The sequence below is a fragment of the Castanea sativa genome, chromosome 10 (assembly GCF_040712315.1).
Source record: "Castanea sativa cultivar Marrone di Chiusa Pesio chromosome 10, ASM4071231v1".
In the NCBI taxonomy this organism is placed as follows: domain Eukaryota; kingdom Viridiplantae; phylum Streptophyta; class Magnoliopsida; order Fagales; family Fagaceae; genus Castanea; species Castanea sativa.
Genome location: NC_134022.1, coordinates 25,567,541 through 25,587,869, shown reverse-complemented (window position 1 = coordinate 25,587,869; position 20,329 = coordinate 25,567,541). Strand labels below are relative to the sequence as shown.

General features: G+C 35.6%; 2 protein-coding genes across 2 annotated transcripts; one reads left to right on the top strand and one right to left on the bottom strand.

Moving 5' to 3' along the window:
- Positions 1 to 2,955: 2,955 nt before the first annotated feature.
- LOC142612827 (poly [ADP-ribose] polymerase 2-like) lies at positions 2,956 to 4,146 on the bottom strand. Its single transcript, XM_075784991.1, has 3 exons — positions 4,068 to 4,146; positions 3,688 to 3,969; positions 2,956 to 3,120 (listed from the first exon to the last, which is right to left on the bottom strand). Exons 2-3 carry the CDS (start codon positions 3,908 to 3,910, stop codon positions 2,960 to 2,962), a joined length of 384 nt encoding a protein of 127 aa, XP_075641106.1. The 5' UTR covers positions 3,911 to 3,969; positions 4,068 to 4,146; the 3' UTR covers positions 2,956 to 2,959.
- Positions 4,147 to 13,341: 9,195 nt separating this feature from the next.
- On the top strand, positions 13,342 to 17,741 carry LOC142613645 (cellulose synthase-like protein D5). The gene is made up of 3 exons (XM_075786084.1): positions 13,342 to 14,503; positions 14,841 to 15,645; positions 15,734 to 17,741. Exons 1-3 carry the CDS (start codon positions 13,557 to 13,559, stop codon positions 17,516 to 17,518), a joined length of 3,537 nt encoding a protein of 1,178 aa, XP_075642199.1. The 5' UTR covers positions 13,342 to 13,556; the 3' UTR covers positions 17,519 to 17,741.
- The last annotated feature ends 2,588 nt before the right edge of the window (positions 17,742 to 20,329 follow it).

The following is a 20,329-nucleotide window of genomic DNA, read 5'->3' as shown; positions in this document are numbered from 1 at the left end:
GTGGGTCTGAGCTAATCGGTGGCAGCGACGTTGACGACGAGTCAGTCTGGCGACGGTAAACATAGTGAGGAGACCGAAGTTGAGAGAGTGAGCTTGAGAGAGAGAGAGAGAGATGACATGAAAGTGAATGAGAGACAGAGAGAGGCACGGTGATAAAAGAAAGGAAAAAAAATAGAGCAAGTGGTATTATTTTATTCTTCAGCTGGGATAAATTTTTTTTTTTTTTTAGCTTTGAGCTACAGTACACATGTATCTATACATGTGCACTGTAGCTCAAAGCTAAAAAAAAAATACCTATACCTCCACTGCTGGAAGGTCATTTTTTGTGTTTTGGTGGAGCTAAAATAGCTATATAGCTATTTAGCTTCACTACAGCAAATGCTCTTAAAAATCCCCACCCCCACAACACCTTCTGTAAATGGTCCATCATCACTGATGCATGATAAAGCCAAAAATAAAATTTGTTACATACATGAGAAGTGAGAACAGAAATCAGTAAAGTTGCATTTCTTTCGCTTCCTTTTTTATCACACAAGGGAGAGGGGCTGGAGTTTTCTTGTTAAATAAAAATGACATCTACTTCAATCATTCAGCACTTTAGGGAAAACTATAAATTTAGAATCAGGAGTACTCACATCTGATTCTTTTTCCTGCTCACCATAATCCATTTCCAACCAAGTATAACTCTTTGGAAGGCAAATGAACTCTTTTTCGAGGGGACCAGAGGTTCCTGGTCTTGGCAAAGAATTTCTGTTCAAACTCCTGGATTGCACTGTCATGTGATGTGTACGGATCAAATAACTTGTCTTGACCCTTTATACCTACTCTTCCCCACCTATTGTAAACCATGAATGCATTGCCATCATCAGATTCTACAAGTAATTTGAAACATGTCAGTAAAAGTTCAGGATACTAGATTACTAGTGCAACAAAGTAACAAACCAAGCTCGAGTGCATTACCAAACTAGATTATATGCTCAAGCTTGGTTCATATTATTGTCAAGAAAGTTCTTACTTCTTCACAAGCTACTTGATTAACTTATTTTTTCTCATATATGGAAAAAAAACTACAAAATCTTTTACCCTTCAAAAATACATGCTAATAATTAATAACTAAATTCAGTTGAAACTATATTATTTGGGTTAATTAGATAGAATGATAAGTTGCTTCGACACAAAATAGGAAAGGGTCTCGTTACAATTACAATTTACAAATGCACCCTTCTCTATTTATCCATGGAACCTGTAAGTGCACAATTGCACATGATCCCAAGAACAGTTATGGGCTCAGGCCCAATGAGCCTTAAACAATATGAATTTGTAGAGTGTGAGCTTGAAACCCAGGTTAGAAGCGTGTGAGGATTAAATGACAAACTAAAGATTGCAAGTAATTGGAAACAACAAGTAATATCGTAAATCAGCTTCCTCGGATGTAAACCGAGAGTTGTTCTTATATTATATCTTTCTCTTTGTTTCTTTTTCTTTTTAGGTTACAAAAAGTCCGTCTCCTTTTTCTGTCTTAGATTGCTCTTTAAATACTACTCTTTTGAATACTTTGTCCACGTGTTGCCTCACCTCCCCCTTAGCCTAGATATTTCTTTTCTCAGTGCCTTTGAATAGTAACCAGAAGTTTTTCTTCCACTGTTCAGGTGTCACTTCCCCATAAATGCGGCCAGGGTGGTAGGTGCAGGGTCTTTAATGTGGAGGTAGCAGCCTTTATCTTTGACATTTCTTCAACACCGGTGCTTCTGGGGCGTTCTAGGGTTCACCCCTCTTAACCATTGGCCTTAACCGTGTCATCCCCTAATCTTTACTATGAAATCCCGAGTTCTTCGGTGTTCATCCTAGGGTAAGCTCACCCTCGGCTGGATCCTCGGATCCTCGGCGTATGGGCCGACCCATAGTACTAACGAATTCTAAACCCAGGAGCAGGTCAGCCTTCCTTAACACGGCCCAAAAGGCCCACATTCCCATCAGGATCTTTTTACCCCCCACAGAACCTTTACTCATAATGAATTTCATTTATAATTAATTTACCAACCTTGTAATGTTAAAAATTATACTTACTTTGATTACAAAATGGGCTTTTTAAATTATTGATAAATTTCAATTAATAAGTTCCACTTCAAGGGGGTTTAGGGATGTGAAGTCTAGTGTGGCGAACAGACATTTGATGTCTCATGAATTTCTTTACAAACTTATACAATTCAATCTTAAGTCTATATAAGTATATTTCAAATATTTATACATATAAACATATAAAATTATATATACTTTAATTGAGCATTGTACTGACGAGCTTGTTTACAAGTACATTATTACGTATGAGCTTGGCTTTTTAATAATCAAGCCTAAATTTAGGTTTTAGCTTAGCACGTTTACTAAATAAATGAGCGAAAGCCAGATAATTTGGACCTAAAATTTAAAAAATAAAAACAACCAGCATTGGTATCATAAGAAGTTTCACAGTTCACAAATTGAATCTAAATCTTCACTCCAGCCTATAATTGTTTTTGGTTGGTCGCATAGACCATATCACACCAATTTATCATTGCAAAAACTTGTTTAGTTTGGAGAAGAGGAGTATGTATAATGCATAATCAATAAAATTGAGAAACAATCAGGGATTGAATCAACTAGAACTATAAATTGTTTTTCATTCAAACATCACTGTTGACACAACTTCCTACTCAAATACTTTCATGATTGAAAATGAATTAACCAAAAAATATTAGAGTAAATAAAATTTGCAGGGAATCAAGAGCTAACCTAGAGCTTGAATCATATATAATTTATTATTATTATCCCCAACATTAGTCTAGTTCAACATGGCATCATATATTTCATCATCCTGCATCATAAAAAGCAACATTCAGTCCAAGTTTAGAAAAACAAATACTAATCAGAACACTAAAAAAATTATTGATATTAATTGTGCTCTACTGAACAAAATGTCCACTCATTCACTACATTGTGCTACAATAATTGTAAGACATGCCAGATGCAAAACATGGTAATGGGCCTTTATGTCATCTGGAAGCCATTGATCCAGCACCGCTGCTCCCTTTTTGGTCGCTGTCACAATCTTCTCCTCATTGCTTTCACTTTCTTCTTCATCAGCTGGCACCATAAAGTTTATATACTAAATAACTCTTCAACTCAATCAGAACCAAACCATAAAAATAAAAATAAAAAGCTCTATTTCTTTGTTTTTGAAAACAACTCAAAAGAAATGCAATGCAAATAGTGTTGGCTTCACATTCTCTTAGTTTCATAACGATAAACTATCAATTGTACCAAAAGCTTAAGCAATCAGAACACTCCACCTCACATGGGGCCTAAGCTCCCCCTAAATGAGAGTAGAGTGGAGACAAGGTTTTAACTTAGGAACATTGTTATGATACTATTATAAATTACCAATTGTGCCACAAGCTTAAGCTATTATGATATAATGAATTTAATCATTTAATCATATCCTAAACACATAAAACTATAAAAACACCTCAAATAAGCTAAATCAAAACAAAATTTTTTTCTTATTGGGTTCCACATACGAACTATGTTATACTACATATACGACACTAACCAGTCGGTATTGAACTCGCAAACCCAGTTGCCTAGTTCCTCATTTCCTACATTTTCTCAGCAAACAAACACAGAACAAAGAAAGAAAAAAAGAGTAGATACCTTGAGGACAGTCCTGTAAATCGTGGTTTGAATCTTTAGAGAGCCTTTCTATGAGTTCTTTCATAGACCCAGTTGCGGAAATGCCTCGAAGAGCAGCTTGTTGACGCAATTGCTGAATGCCCATTTCTCTAAACTTCTCAACGGCCATGATTTTCTGCTGGGACCCAATTGAAATCCACATTTTCTGAGTCCCTATCTCTCTTCTTATTGGCTGATAAACCATTTTTCTGCACCAATTGATTGCTTGTTTTCTTTGAGTAGAGCTGCTCCGAGTCGTCGAACCTGCCAAAGAAAACAATCAGTTAGACTTACAAAAGAGAGAGAAAGAGTTTTGTGAATGTGAGTGAGTGAAAGAGAGCGAGAGACAGAGAGGGTTGGACCAGAGTGGGCTTGGTTCCGGTGGTACTGAGTCCACGTTGGCCGAGTTGGGTTTGGAGCTCTTCTACTTTGAGCTGTTGTATTGCCATGAATTCGCACAGAGTTGTACGTGTTTGAACTTTGGAGTTAGAAGTAGAAAAGCTTCACTGAGGCGAGGGACATAAAAACAAGGTTGTAACAACCTTAAACGTCGTCGCTTCACCAAGAAGAGTGCACAGCCCGATAGACTCAGCGCGGGCTTTGGAGTTTGGACTTTTTTAAATGGGCCCAAGTTGCCGAATGACATCCCAACAACTTTTAGGGTAGGTACATGATATACTGAAATGATTTGTGATTGAGGCTGTTTTTGTTTTGGCTTCAAATGATTTTAGGAAATTTTTTTACACCTTTGTGGGTGTTTGGTACTTACGGAAAATACGGTTCACGTTGACTGGAAAATAAGACCTTTATGCTGTAAAATCGTTTACGCTCTTATTTTACCTTCGATGAATTTCTGGAAAACATACTCGAAGAGAGAGAGCTCAAGCACACACCCGAAGAGAGAGAGAGAGCTAGAAGGGAAAGTGAAGAAGACAACCCAACCTTCGCCGGTATCAAACCCACCCACTGATCTTGTCGTCGTCGCCTCCTTCAGACCCACCCACCGATCTCGCCGCTATCAGACTCATGTCACCAATCTTGCCTCCGCCGCCTCTAGATCGAACCCACCGTGACCCTCGTCGACGAGCGACCCACCTGACCCAGTCGACGAGCGACCCACCGTGACCCTTGTCGTCGAGCGACCCACCTAACCCAGTCACGGTGACCCAGTCAACAAGCGACCCACCGTGCCTTCGCCTCAGATCGTGCGATCTCGCCTCTCTCTCTTCCTTCTTCTCTCAACTTGACCGGATTTGATGAATTTTTTTTTTTTTTTTTGGTTTTGTTTCTTTTATGTAACTCTGCTGAGAAATGATGATATATATTTGTTTGGATGCTGAGAAAATGTAAGCAACAAGTAGAAAATGTATTTTCTATGGTATTTTCAAGAACACAACCAAACACTAAAAAATATGTTCCAAAGTATTTTTTAAAATACCACCAAACACCTAAAATATTTTCTTTTCCGAAAAATATTTTCACCTAAAAATATTTTACAGTTGAAAAATATTTTACATCCAACCAAACACAGCCTGAAACAATGTGACTTTTACGTGCAATGGAAAAACATTTTAAAGATAATTAGTTTGAGGCCCAATTTTTTTTTTTTTTAAATGTTGAATTGATATGTTGTAATTAGTATTAATAAAAGTAGTTTCACGAAGAGTTGAGTAAGGATTTTTAACGAGTAAAGGGTGAATTAGAATGATTTGAATTTTCCTATTTGTTGAACTGTTTGTACGAAGAGTTTCAAAACTAGGTAGAGTTGTGTTTCACAAGATTACGAAGCAAACCATTATTTAATGAGTATAATGAAGTGCATGGGGTGTATCATGTTACGGTGAGATCATCTTCATTTATTTATGATGTGTTCATATGAAAGTGACGTTCCTTCGATTACAAAATTCTATCTCAATATGTATGAAAAAAAAATCATAAAATTTTTTTGTGATCTTGACATTTATCTTCTAAATAAGTATTATTTTTTAGAATAAAGTCTTACACACATCTTGTTGCACAAAGCATATACACATTATTTTTTAGGTGAAAATACTATTTTAGTCCCTACATTTTTTAGTTATGGTCAATTTGGTCCCTATATTTTGGTGGTAATCAATTTGGTCCTAGTTATTTTTAACTTGCAGTCAATTTGGTCTTTATATTTTGGTAGCAATCAATTTGATCCTAATTATTTTTAACTTGCAATCAATTTCACCCCTCTCAATAACTCTCTAACAGAAAATACTTACATGGCTAACGGTGTGCATTGTTGGCATGACTAATGCTGACATGGCAACTAAAATAATAATAATATTATTATTATTATTATTTTAAAATTGCCACGTAGGCATTTAAAAAAAAAAAAAAAAGACTTATATTGCATTTTCTTGCACTTTCATTTTTTGGCAACCAAACACAAAAACATATCAACTATAATTTTTTATTTTCTTGTTTTAATAAATTTTTGTCCAAATTCAGGAATATGAATGAAATTGGGGAAATCAAGATCTGGGAATCAACATTCACCCTCTCTTTCTGTCAAACACGGACCTCCATGACAGAGCTTGGATCTTTGCCTTTCACTGCCATTTACTTAATCCAAGGACAGGTTATTAAAAGGTGGAGTATATATAGAAGTGTTTTTCTTTTTCTTTTTTTGGGTTTTATCTTTGGTAAAAGTTAGAAAATATATAAGATTCTAAACAACAGCAAACAATTACAATTCACAACAAATTTTTATCATTTTCTTTAAGAGGTTGGGTTGGTTTCAAAGAAATTTTATCCTTAGAAGCCAAAACACAAAAATATGATCAGAGACTCCACTCTCCAGTGGCCTTTCCTAATTCCAAAATTCAAACTCCTTTATCCTCAAGTCCAAATCTTTAGTACCACTCTTCCTATTTCACGAGAAATTATAAAATCCTCATGGTAAATTACGCCACTCTTACCTAATGGTCTATCATTCCATTAAAAAACTCCCACATGTTTAAAAATTTGTTAACTCAATTTATGATAAAAATAAAAATAAAAGATAAACACTTTAAATGCTATCTGTTTAAAAAATATTTACATTTTTCAATCAAGATATTATTATAATAAAATTGTATAGCCTTGAAATAACTACTAGATCTTATCAACATCTCCTAAAAAATATCAGATGTGATATCTAGTTTTGGTGCCATCTACAAACATAACATCATTTTGATTTGTAGCGTTCGACTAGATATGAGGTTGTTAAATAAGGCATAGTGTATGATTAAGGATGTAAATTAAAAACTGAGTTCTATTATGATATAAGCCATTGACAAAAGCATACATACCTCCATCAGTCATTTGAGTGTCTATCAGTGCAATGCAGTAACAACTAAGAATTAAAAACTATGTTCTGTTGTGATAAAATAAAACACAAACAACTTTTTCACCTTAACATTTGTCGTTAAAAGAATGATTTTTTTTTTCTCTGAGTTATCTTTTACTTTTGCTTTTATCATAAACTGAGTTAGCAATTCTTTAAACAGGTAGAGCCTTTTAATGGAATGGTGGACTATTAGGCAAAAGTGGAGTCCAAATCTTCTGTCTCATCAATTGTGCTCTACTCTATGCTCTACCAATAAAACTTGGACAGCTAACCTCTCCTATTAAGTGAGATAACCCTAACGTTTTGTCATGTGTCTCACTATATTTTAATATAATTTCAATTTATATATCATTTTTAATTAAGCTGTGCCATGCAGGACCGGCATAATACTGGCATGTTGAAAAATTACGTGCAAAAAGCTCTAGCAGTTTTATCGAGGGGCATTGTCGAAAATATCTAATTATCCATGATTCGTGTTTATATAATTTTATTTTATAATTAAATTTCCATAGAAAAATTTAAAAAGGGAAAAATGTACTCTGTAAAAATGTTGTTTCAACTTTCAAATGTCGAGGATATGTGACACACATTTTTTGGTGTGTGTCTTCTTTAATTTATTATCTTTTTCTTTTTCTTTTTAAGGGAATTTAATTTATTATCTGTTATTACACTTTGTTTTTGTATTGTCTCTGACTCAGTAGTTGTTTAATTGTAAAGCTTTTTTTAGAAATGGATAACAATAACAAAGGGAATTCTGAGTTAAGGAAAAGTGTACAACGAAGGTTTTTGCTAGTAGCCCTAGAGAAAGCTGATGAAAGTCTTCTCGCTCTGATATCAAAGATTCAGGGTAGGAAGGTACTTAATTTCTGCTATTTTTGATGCATTTTCTTTCTTCTTTACTACTGTATTATTTATTTTTTCCCTTTCTTTTAGAAAACTAATAGAGAGTACAAATGATAATTTTCATTTTAAAAAATTTCAGGGAAAAATGATTTTAAATGTTTCATAGAGCACGTAATTGTTCTATTTACCTATGGAAAACTGTAGTACTGTATATCAAAAGAGAATAGTTTGTTTGGTGTATAGAGGGGCTGATATTACATTATTAAACCTGAAGGCCTAGGAAGCATGGATACGAACATAGGTATAACACGATGATATGAGCAATTTTTGAAAAATAATAACATGAAATGACTCGTATGACATGGATACCATCCAGATACAACACCCTAAATGAAGAATCCGTGCTTCCTAATTGAAGGCATGTGTAGGCTAAATTAAATAAGGGTAAAATTTTTGGTCTTTTCATTTTAGTGTTTTTTTTTTTTTTTTTAAAAAGCCTTGATGGAAGTTGTGATTATGCTCTTACTTCATGATGGTTATGGGCTGAAGAATATTGGCTTCAAATAGAGAGCCCGATATGTAAACATTCATACATTTTAGATTTGTTGGATCTTTTTTTCTTTTTTTTTTTATATAAAATAAAATTTTTACTCTAACCTAATCTAAGTATTTATGTGTGTAAAACCCCCTTCTAAAGACTTGAATTCCGACTCTTGCCTCCCACACCCCGCAATCATTTATACTTGTGGGGTGACCACCGCATTAAGGGTGTGTGGTGTTTTGTTGGATCTTATAGTACTATTATTATTATTATTATCATTAAAGGATTTCTTTTATGATTTGTTTTGCTTACATTATGCGAATCAAATACGGGTCAATACAAACAATCCGAATTCTCCTCTCCGTAGTCGAGGAAATCAGCGGTCAGCAAAGGAAAGTGAAAGCCTCTAGCTTATTTATTGAAGAAAGTTGGTGTTGAAGTTTACAATGCAGTTCAAAGAACAAAGAGTTAAGTATAGTCGTTCACATATACGTGCTTAAACTAAAAGCCATTTTGGCTATGTTAATAGTTGGTAAATTAAAATTATTAAGGGAAATGCTAACAAATATTTTTAGAGCATTGATTAATAATTCATTTAAAGAAGTTTTAATGAGAAAAAAAATTTTATATTTTGACAGTTTTTTTCATTTCCCATAAAAATGATGTCAAAATTTTCTTAAAATAGATTGTTATTCGATGGTCCAAGGAGCATGACCCAATTATTAATTAGTTACCCAATTTTGACACTTGTACCAATTAGTTGTGATTCTGTTAAATTGGTTATTCATTTTCTTTTCCCATCAAAGCTCATTCTGTTTTTGCATTATATAAACAATCAAACAGAGTGTTATTAAGTTAATCGCTTAAATTTTCTTCCGTCTCTAATATTTTCTTGCATCACAAACAAGGGTGTGATTGTTTTTCAATATTGGATAATAGCATCGAATCACGTTCTTTGTGATTTGAGTGCTCGATTTTCTTTCTGTAACTAGGTTGTAATTACTATTGATTGTTGATAATGGAAAAGAATAAAACATTTTTATTCTGCTATCCTTCAACATTTAATTTCTTTCTTTTTAGAACACTGTACTTTCTAATATCAGGCATTTTTTCCTTTCTTTTTTTTATTTAATGTTTCTTTCTTTCTTCTTTCATTCTTTACTTTCAAACCTTGTTCCCCTAATTAATCTTGGTCCATCCCTGTAATCTCATGGATACAAGTGCTTCCCTGTTCCTCCATTGTAGTCTATTTAAATGACCAAAAAACTTAGTAGGTCTTTCTTTTGCTTCTATTTTTACATTCTCAATAGCTTCATCAATCTCTTGGCCCAAAAGGGTAATTTTCATTGTAGATAACTGGTGTTGCTTTGCGTGTTTCTATACTTGCTCATAGGTTGTTGGCCATTTTCTATGTCTCTATAATTTGTTTCAACTTTATTACTTAAGTCAAGCCTAATCCTTGGTAAATTTGTCTCCACTAATTCTTTGGAATAACCCAACTATACGAGTGCGTTCTCAATGGGAGTAAAAGAAATTAGATGGCTTGGAATCACAAACCAAAATATATGGTAAATCATAATTCCTTAGTTGTCCATATGAGTACATGTATTCTAAATAGCGTAATTATATGTGGTTAAGTCTGATACTAAATTACCGATGTATTATTTTGAAAGCTATAGCATTTTGTGGCTTGAAATGTTGTTACTAATCAGTCTTTAAAAATTCATTCTCTTTATCTTTTTCTTGTTGTAGAACGGATATTTATTTGTTGCTGTACATTGGTTAACTGGGTCACATGTATAATAACCGTGACCTGAACTGTAAACATGCACATCATTTATGCATGTACATATAGGAATTTTCATTTATGCTTGTACATACAGAAATTTATTGATAATATGCAGCAGTGTATATATATATCAAGGAGTTAATTAGTAACCCAGTACGTGCAGTAGGTTTATGATACTTTTGACTAAAACTATTTGTAGTGACAAAATGTTTTGGAATCGATGGCTTTCGATCTCTACTTATCATGCAAAGTACTAAATTTTATCTAATATTAATGGAGGGGATGACCCCAATATTGGATTTGAGCTATTTTCAAAAATCATAAGTGAGTATAAAATCTATTTCCCCCAATATATCTAGCTTATAACATTAAAACTTGCAATTATTTGGCATGAAATATTCTCTTGGATATTCAAAGTTTGGAAGGAGAACATTTTTTAATGAGAATTTTGAAAAGTATGAAAGCAAAGGGTTTCAGTTATATGTCCAGAACGCAAGAAAATAGCCATTTTCATATAAAATTTTCTATAAATGAACGAAAATATCATGACAGGCTTAAAAATGTTGTTTATATGGGTGGAGGTCAGCCTTCTAATGCTGCCTTAAGATGGGATGTAAATATGAGTTTGGAAGATTAACTAGACCAACTACCATTGAAGGCCATTGAGTTCTACAGAATATACCTTTTGAAGCTGGAAAATTTACTATTGATAAGCATTTTATGAAAAGTTATTAGTTTCTTCCAATATCTCAACACTTCTTTACAAAACCATCTATTTAATATATTTTTTTCAGTTTAATATTTTTTTTTTTAACAAATATAAGTGATTTCTTTGCAATAATAGCACATCATCATGCCAAGATCATGATATATTAATTGCATGCTAAATACATTAATTTAAAATATGGTTACATTACTATGAATATTTCTCATATGCATAAAATATTTTAAATACAAAATAAAAGTGTAGGGACACGATTTTCAGACTAAGCCCAAAATGTAAGGGATCTTGGCCTAGTGAACTTAGAACAATAAATTTGTAGAGAGTGGGTCAAAGAGCTAGGCTTTAGTGCATGGATAACAGTTAATATGGTTGTAGATGATGAGCCAACAAGAATTGAACTCGGTTTGTGTGAGAAAGTTTGTCCTCGGCACAATCCGAGGAGCTATGTTCTAGTATCTATTGGATGAAAATGGTTACAGGAGTTATTGAGATTGCTATAGTGCTTTCTCTTCTCCTTTTTTCACCCCCCCTTTTTCTGGGATCTCTACCCTTATTTATATTACATCTCTCCCTTCATCCTTACCCTACACGTGGACTACATGTGGATAGTTGATGGTTTATGCTGATACTTGTCCTATCAGCCTCCTCTAAAAGTCTTCTGGGGTGGCTGTAAGGCTGCCATAATACTGTTCAGAGGTCACTTCCTCATTAATGCGGTGGTAGCAGCTTTCCCTTAGATATTTTTGAGTCCTTATTCCTTTTGAACGTTCATGATGCTCGTTACTATCATTAGAACTTCCTGAAAGGTCATCCTTGATCATTAAGATCTATACTAGATTTGCGTTTAGCTTTATCCGAGGAGATAGTACTCCTCGGACTCAGACCACCCATGCTTCTCGGCCAAAACCACATGCTCTCGGCCAAAACCTAAAATCCATGACCCCACAAAAAGGTTTTAAACATTTGTAAATTCTAAATTCTAGAATATTTTAAAATTTTGTAATCTATGAAGGTCCATTTCTCCCGCAAGTGGGTTTGGCTGTTAAAACCCCTAATTACCCAAGAAAACTTGACCCTTAACATCCATGTTTTGTGTTTTTGTTGGTTGTTTACCCTTAACATCCAAGTGAATAGTCGTTGAGGTGAAGATCGAGAATGTTTCAAGAGAATCAAGGTTCTCAATTCTTTCAAGACAGAATTGAAACCAAAATTTCAGTTCTAAGGCATCAATGTAAGTTTTCTTTTGAAACTTAGATTCTAGAGAATGTTTGGTTGTGCAACATATGAAGTAGATCCATGTTTTAATTTTGCTACTTATTTCATGTATGAAATGCATGTGTATTTTCCAACAGACAGTATTAGATCTTACTCCATCATTTTGTATGATTCACATGTTGTTTGAATTCACATGTTACCAAACGGGGCCTAAGTTTCTTGATGCTCAAAAAGCTTTAATGAAACATTCTTGCATAATTTTCCTAAAATAATAAATCATGTTCTTTGTTGTAGAAACATGTTAAAGTTAATTATCAATGATTTAATTTGAGTGATAACATGTTTTTTTTATCGATTTCTATTAAGATTCAAACATGAATAACTTCATAGTTTACTTATTCATGTCGTGTCTATATTCATGTTTGTGTTCGTGATTATTAGGAGACAAACTACAAATTACAATGGATTCATATTAGCCCGCAAGCACAAATGCCATGACCATCTCTTTGGTTTAAAATAAATAAATAAAAAGACAATAAAGAAAGAAAGAGGTTGTCCTAAAATGACTTGCAAAGTTCAAGATTACTTTAAAGATTATCAATTAAACTCTCTCACCTGACTAAAATTCGAATTTTTTATGATGTAAAAAAAATCATACATCATAAAATTTGAATTTTAGAAAAGAAAAATAAAGACTTTATTATATTTCTTTTTGGGGGAAGGTGTTAAAAATTTGAACTTTATATTATAATTTATTTCATTAGGTGCAAAAGTTAATGAAATGGCCCTACAAAACTAAAATAATATGGCAATTTGTAAGAAACTCAACCGTTTACCTTTTACAACTTTAATTTTATTTTATTCGACCGTTGAAGTTGAAAGTCCTTAGCTTTTCTGACTTTTTCCCCTCAAGCATGATGGACCACATGTATGTAACCCTCTTCACCCAAACAGACCGTTTCAGTTAAATACCAACCGCAGGATAGCACCATATCTACGGTGGAGATCTGTCGACCGTTAAATTCAAACCCTCCTATCACAAACTCCAAGAATTCTTCTTTCCACTCAAAATTCAAATCCGACCGTTGCCCCCAATTTACATCCTCTACTTCTTCTTCATCTTCTTCTTCTTCTTCTACTTTGTACTCTCTCAACCTCAAACTTTCATTCAGCCCCCAAAAAAAAAAAAAAACACTATTTTTTTTTCACTTAAAATTCTATCAGAATTTCCTTATGGGTCTTTGAGGGTTCTTTCTTTCTCTCATTCCCTTTTGCCCATTTGCTTGATTCTTTCATTTTCAGAGTGCATTTTCTCTTCCTTTCTCGGAAGTTTTTTTTTTTTTTCCTCGCAGGAAATTGAGAGGGAATACTTAACAAAAAGATGGTGAAAACAGCTTCTTCACCGTCTTCTTCTCCGGTGACCATTACGGTTTCATCGGGAGGAAAAGTAAGCGGCAGCAGAAGCATGGGCTTAACTAGTCCAGTACCTCGTGCTTCGATCTCGAACAACCCAAATTCTCCTCTCAGTAGCAGAGGAAATCGACGGGCCTCAAGTGGAGGAGGAAAGTACTCTTCGATGTCGAAAGACGAGACCACAATAGAGGAGGCGAACACAGAGTTTGTGAGTTATACAGTTCACATACCTCCCACCCCAGATCACCAATCCATGTCAGAGTCTCAGACTAGTATCACCGAAGACAACAATAATTCTGGAAAGCCCAAAAGAAGCTTCATTTCAGGTACTATGTTCACCGGAGGGTACAATTCGGTGACTCGTGGGCACGTGATCGAGTGCTCAATGGACGGGACCGAGCCAGTGAAATCAGGACTAATGTGTGGGATGAAAGGTTGTGATGATAAAGCGATCCGAGGGAAAAATTCAAGGGGTATATGTGAGTGTGGGTTCAAGATTTGCAGGGATTGTTACTTGGATTGTGTTGGAAGTGGAGGTGGGAGGTGTCCTGGGTGCAAAGAACCTTACAAAGATGTTAATACTGATGATGAAGAAGATGATGGTGATGATGAAACCGGGTCCGAAGCAGAGGACCAGGCCTTGCCATTGCCATCTGATTTTAAGCTTGATAAGAGGCTTTCAGTGGTAAGATCTTTTAAGGCACAAAACTATCAGCCGCCGGAGTTTGATCACGCCAGGTGGCTGTTCGAGACAAAGGGGACTTATGGGTACGGAAACGCGGTATGGCCTAAAGATGGGTATGGGGTTGGGTCTGGGTCTAATGGGTTTGAACACCCACCGGATTTTGGAGAGAGAAGTAGGAGGCCTTTGACAAGGAAGGTGGGGATCTCTGCTGCAATTCTCAGCCCTTATAGGTAAATATCGAAAACTGGACTCTGTTCTCTTCAATTTGTTTTGGATTAATCCTCTGCAGTTTAATCCTCATATGAAATTCTTCTGTTTCAATTTGAATTAGAATTGGGTATCCCAAATTTAAACCTGATCATTTTTGTTTTCTTTATTAGATATGGGTTGAAATGTTAATTTCTGTTCTGTTTGTTTTCTTAATTAGAAAATAGGTAGTTCTTCAGTTTTGATAATATTTTGCTTACTACATGTGGTGATTTATTGACATAGTGATACTTTGCTTTATGTATAATTTGGTTTGTGATGGTTGTTTAAATTTTAAATTTGGTTCTTGCTTCTCTGCAGATTACTTATTCTGATACGTCTCATCGCCCTTGGTTTCTTCCTGACATGGAGGATTCGACACCCTAATCATGAGGCAATGTGGTTGTGGGGAATGTCTACTGTTTGTGAACTCTGGTTTGGATTTTCATGGCTTCTGGATCAGCTGCCTAAGCTCTGCCCTGTAAACAGAGTCACTGACCTCTCTGTTCTTAAAGAACGTTTCGAATCTCCAAACCTTCGCAACCCAAAAGGGCGGTCTGACCTTCCAGGGATTGATGTATTTGTTTCCACAGCAGACCCTGAAAAGGAGCCCCCTCTTGTCACAGCAAACACCATTCTTTCGATCCTCGCAGTTGATTATCCAGTGGAGAAGCTTGCATGCTACTTATCTGATGATGGTGGAGCTCTTTTGACATTTGAAGCACTTGCTGAGACTGCTAGCTTTGCAAGAATTTGGGTTCCATTTTGCCGAAAACATGGGATAGAACCAAGGAATCCTGAGACCTATTTTGGGCAGAAGCGTGATCATCTTAAGAACAAAGTAAGGATTGATTTTGTGAGAGAAAGGAGAAGGGTGAAGAGAGAGTATGATGAGTTTAAAGTGAGGATAAACTCCTTACCGGAATCTATAAGGCGAAGATCTGATGCTTACAATGCACATGAAGAGCTAAGAGCAAAGAAGAAACAGATGGAAATGGGAGGCAATACTTCTGATCCAGTTAAGGTTTCGAAGGGGATTTGGATGTCAGATGGTACCCATTGGCCTGGGACTTGGGCTTCAGCAGAGACAGACCACTCAAGAGGGGATCATGCTGGTATAATTCAGGTAATACTTTACATTTGATTTATGGAATAATAGGTCTTGTATTGTTTGTAACTTTCTTCAAATGCTTAAAAGTTGGCTCTCTTTGCAGGCAATGTTAGCTCCACCCAATGCAGAACCAGTTTATGGTGCAGAAGCAGATGGGGAGAATTTGATTGACACTACAGAAGTTGATATTAGATTGCCAATGCTGGTTTATGTATCCCGTGAGAAGAGGCCAGGATATGATCACAACAAGAAAGCTGGAGCCATGAATGCTCTAGTCCGAACAAGTGCAATCATGTCAAATGGCCCATTCATTCTAAATTTGGATTGTGATCACTACATTTACAACTCCTTGGCTCTCAGGGAAGGAATGTGCTTTATGCTTGATAGGGGTGGTGATAGGATCTGTTATGTTCAATTCCCACAAAGGTTTGAGGGTATAGATCCAAGTGACCGGTATGCAAATCACAATACAGTGTTCTTTGATGTGAGCATGAGAGCTCTTGATGGTCTACAGGGCCCAATGTATGTAGGGACAGGGTGCATTTTCAGAAGAACAGCACTTTATGGGTTTAGTCCACCTAGAACCACAGAACACCATGGGTGGTTTGGGAGGAGGAAAATTAAGCTGCTTTTGAGAAGGCCCAAGGTGGTTAAGAAGGAGGAGGATGAGATAGCCTTGCCAATCAATGAGGATCACAATGATGATGATGATGCAGATATTGAGTCCTTGCTTCTTCCAAAAAGGTTTGGTAACTCTACTTCTCTAGCTGCTTCTATTCCAGTTGCAGAATACCAGGGAAGGCTGCTTCAAGATTTACATGGAAAAGGCTACCATGGGAGGCCAGCTGGATCTCTTGCAGTGCCTCGTGAACCTTTAGACGCCGCAACTGTGGCAGAGGCGATAAGTGTCATCTCTTGCTTCTACGAGGACAAAACAGAGTGGGGGAAGAGGGTAGGGTGGATATATGGTTCTGTAACAGAAGACGTGGTGACTGGTTATAGAATGCACAATAGAGGGTGGAGGTCAATTTACTGTGTCACCAAAAGGGATGCATTCCGAGGGACAGCTCCAATTAATCTAACAGACAGGCTGCATCAAGTTCTTCGATGGGCAACGGGGTCAGTTGAGATTTTCTTCTCACGGAACAATGCATTATTTGCAAGTCGCCGATTGAAATTCCTTCAAAGGGTGGCATATTTCAATGTGGGAATGTACCCTTTCACATCTATGTTTCTCATAGTCTATTGCTTTCTGCCTGCTGTTTCTTTATTTTCTGGGCAGTTCATTGTCCAATACCTCAGTGTGACCTTTCTGGTGTTCTTGTTGGCCATCACCCTCACCTTGTGCATGCTTGCAATTCTTGAAATCAAATGGTCAGGTATCACTCTCCATGATTGGTGGAGAAATGAACAATTTTGGTTGATTGGTGGAACAAGTGCGCATCCTGCTGCTGTGCTACAAGGATTACTGAAGGTTATCGCAGGAGTTGACATCTCATTCACATTGACCTCTAAGTCTGCTACTCCTGAAGAAGGAGATGACGAATTTGCAGAGCTTTATGTGGTTAGGTGGAGCTTCTTAATGATCCCTCCAATCACAATCATGATGGTGAACATGATTGCAATTGCTGTTGGAGTAGCCAGGACACTGTACAGCCCATTCCCTCAGTGGAGCAAGCTTGTAGGAGGGGTGTTCTTCAGCTTCTGGGTGTTGTGCCATCTCTACCCATTTGCAAAGGGGTTGATGGGAAGGAGGGGAAAGGTTCCCACCATTGTCTTTGTGTGGTCTGGATTGCTCTCCATCATCATTTCTTTGCTTTGGGTGTATATTAGCCCTCCTTCGAGCATGCAAGATTACACGAGGTCCCAGTTGTTCCAGTTCCCTTGAAGTCTTAGGTAGGATCTAAATGCAGCTAGCGAAGTTCCTCAACTTCATGTTGTGTAGTTATTGCCTTATATTTCCCCCCTGCTTCATTCACATTGAATGTACTTGGCTTGCACTGTGATTTTTTAATACTTTCTTAAAGTTTGTATTGAACATTTCATATAGTAGTTGTCATTGTGCAAAAGAATTCTTGTCAATTGAAATATGGTCATGGTGTTATGTCACATCTGTAGCTGATTGGGGCTAGTGTTTATGTGCGCGTATATGTTAGACTAATTTGAATGTTAGGACTATATGTGCAAGAGACATTTTGTATAGTTATAGTCAGCGTGTTTAAATATTTATCTCAATCATGTTCTGAGTGATGATATAGGGAATCCCCTATCAATTATTAGTGATTAATGATGAGTCCCGCGAGAGACAATTAACCAAGTAATGATTTGGTAAGAATTCATCTTTCCCTTTCTCAAAAGCCATGATTTCCAACGGGGAGAGTTAGACAATTAACAAAGTTATGCAATGGCCAACCTCAAGCCATGATTTCCCTAATCTGATGAACAAGTCACTCTCAAGAACCGGGTTCCATTTCAGCCTGACAGTCTTACTGAATTATTCTCCAATGGGTAAAATCCTAAACAAAATCTTCTTAATCAAGTTTGTTCCCAACCATTCAAATTATTAATGATTTTTGTATACTTGCCCATATAAAAACGTTGTTCAACCATTGTCTTGTCCTTTGTTTTAATGATGCAATGAGTATTTGAATTTTGTATCTGACACGGTTCTATGAATTTTAAAAAATGACTTGTTTTTGGTTGGATCCGAATGGCAAAACAAGGATGACTAGAACCTGATAAGATTCTTCTCCTTCTTGAGAACAATATAGTTGGTCCGTCTTATTCTATATAAGGTAAACAATTGATAATCTTTTATCTTTTCAAATACTTGTTGAAAATTGGCCCTTCATGGCACATTTTATAAAACGCTCCATACCTAGATTTCAGTTAATTCAAACAAAAAATTTGAAGATTAAATCATGTTTATATCAAAAACCGTTTAGCTTATTTATTTTCGACACATATTGCACATTTCATATGTCAGTGCTCTCTAATGTGCCAAATAATTTATTAGGAGCCAGATGCAGCCATGCAGGTCCTTCTCAAAAAGCACTTGGCAATTTCTAATATGTATGCACTTAATAAATGTCTTATGTATGCAGAAATAAATTTGGGCAGCATGCCTTATGGTTTGAACAGTCCCTTTAAATCATATTCGAAGTTTGTTTAAGTATATCTTTCAGATGGTCCCCTAGATCACGATCATGATATGGAAAATTATTGTATGGATGTAAGACTAGCAAGGAGATGTATGTGTTATTTTGTCAGTACTTAGCCATGCCAGCAGCCTAGGCCCACTAGTTTGGACTTCATGTTTAGCTTTCTCATTTGGAATGTTTCTATCATATCGCTGTTATATTAATTTCTGCCCTCGCTTAGCAAAGCTGTAGTTGTCAGCTGATTGGTATTTGATGCTAACAAGTTTTAAGCTATTAGAGCACAATGATAGGAAGCTATTTGATGTTAACAAGTTTTAGCTATTAGAGCATAATGATGGGCTACCATATTAGTAGGGAAGAAAAAGTAAGGTTCAAATTTCAAAATATGAAGATGGATATTTACACAAGGTTGAGTAAATATACAATATGAGAGTACAATTAATCATAATTAGACTCTTTTTTCCACACAATAGTGTGTCTCATTATGCATGTGGGAGTATGAAATACAATATTATTATATTCTTATAGTATTTGTCATTAATAATACTATTATTGATTAAAAAAAACATTATTGAGGGATTTTGATAAAGTACTAATTTTTTTTTTTTTTTTTGAGAATCGATAAAGTACTAAGATGATAGTATTCAACATAAGTAAATTAATTCTCCTTGATTTTTCACTTAAGATTATTGCTTAGGCTAAGTTGCACCTAATATTCAATTTTGGTATCCTGATCTATCTCTCACGTTAAATTCAGTCTTGGTTTATTGTTGTAAACCACTTGTTAGTTTGGATTATCCTTTTGTTGATAATTTATTTGTTCATTTGATTAAAATCTATAAAAGTATAGTCATACTTAGAAAGAGTAAGGCTTGAAAGAATTATGAATAAATAAGATTAAACTAAAAAAGAAAAATATTTTAAAAATGATCCATACTCACCGATAGTCTACTACTGCGGCCAAATGCTGCCTTTATGCTCTCCAAAATAGTTAAGAGCAAGGCACTTTTATCCTCAAGCTTTTCTATGCCTACCACCAGATAATGTTTATCATAAGAACTGCTACATACTAAAAGTCCTCCGAATTTGAGCACCTAGTATGCTTAACCATTAGAATCAATCATGTTGCTCTGCTTTCGTCCACTTCCATAGCACATTTTATAAGGTATATTTTCGGGTATTTCAGGTTCAAGCCACATGATTTATTCAAGTACAACATAGGTACATCCCACGCAAAGGGAGCAGAAAGCTACCCTATGATTTTGAGGTTAGGCAAGCAAGGATGTAAAATGTGGGACTCCCTAATATACAGAGATACAGTCATTTAGATTACAATTTTGTGGTGTAGGACCAAAACCTCAAGATTAATTCAATGGCTGTTTCTAGCTGTAAAGGTTCCAAAAGGTCACACCTCTTTTCTTTTCTTTTTCATCTACATGTGTGCTTGCCTCTTTTATTTCTTTTGTTCCTTTCATCACATGCTAGAAACAACAACTTGTAGATGTTCTAGACCCAGAAGCTCAAATAGGGGATATGTG

Excerpts from the sequence above, each read along its gene's own strand:
- LOC142612827 (XM_075784991.1), bottom strand. The coding sequence starts at position 3,910 with ATGGTTTATCAGCCAATAAGAAGAGAGATAGGGACTCAGAAAATGTGG. Across the intron at positions 3,121-3,687 it reads TTTACAGGACTGTCCTCAAG|CTGATGAAGAAGAAAGTGAA; the intron begins GTATCTACTCTT and ends TTATGGTGCCAG.
- LOC142613645 (XM_075786084.1), top strand. The coding sequence starts at position 13,557 with ATGGTGAAAACAGCTTCTTCACCGTCTTCTTCTCCGGTGACCATTACG. Across the intron at positions 14,504-14,840 it reads GCAATTCTCAGCCCTTATAG|ATTACTTATTCTGATACGTC; the intron begins GTAAATATCGAA and ends GCTTCTCTGCAG. Across the intron at positions 15,646-15,733 it reads ATCATGCTGGTATAATTCAG|GCAATGTTAGCTCCACCCAA; the intron begins GTAATACTTTAC and ends CTCTCTTTGCAG.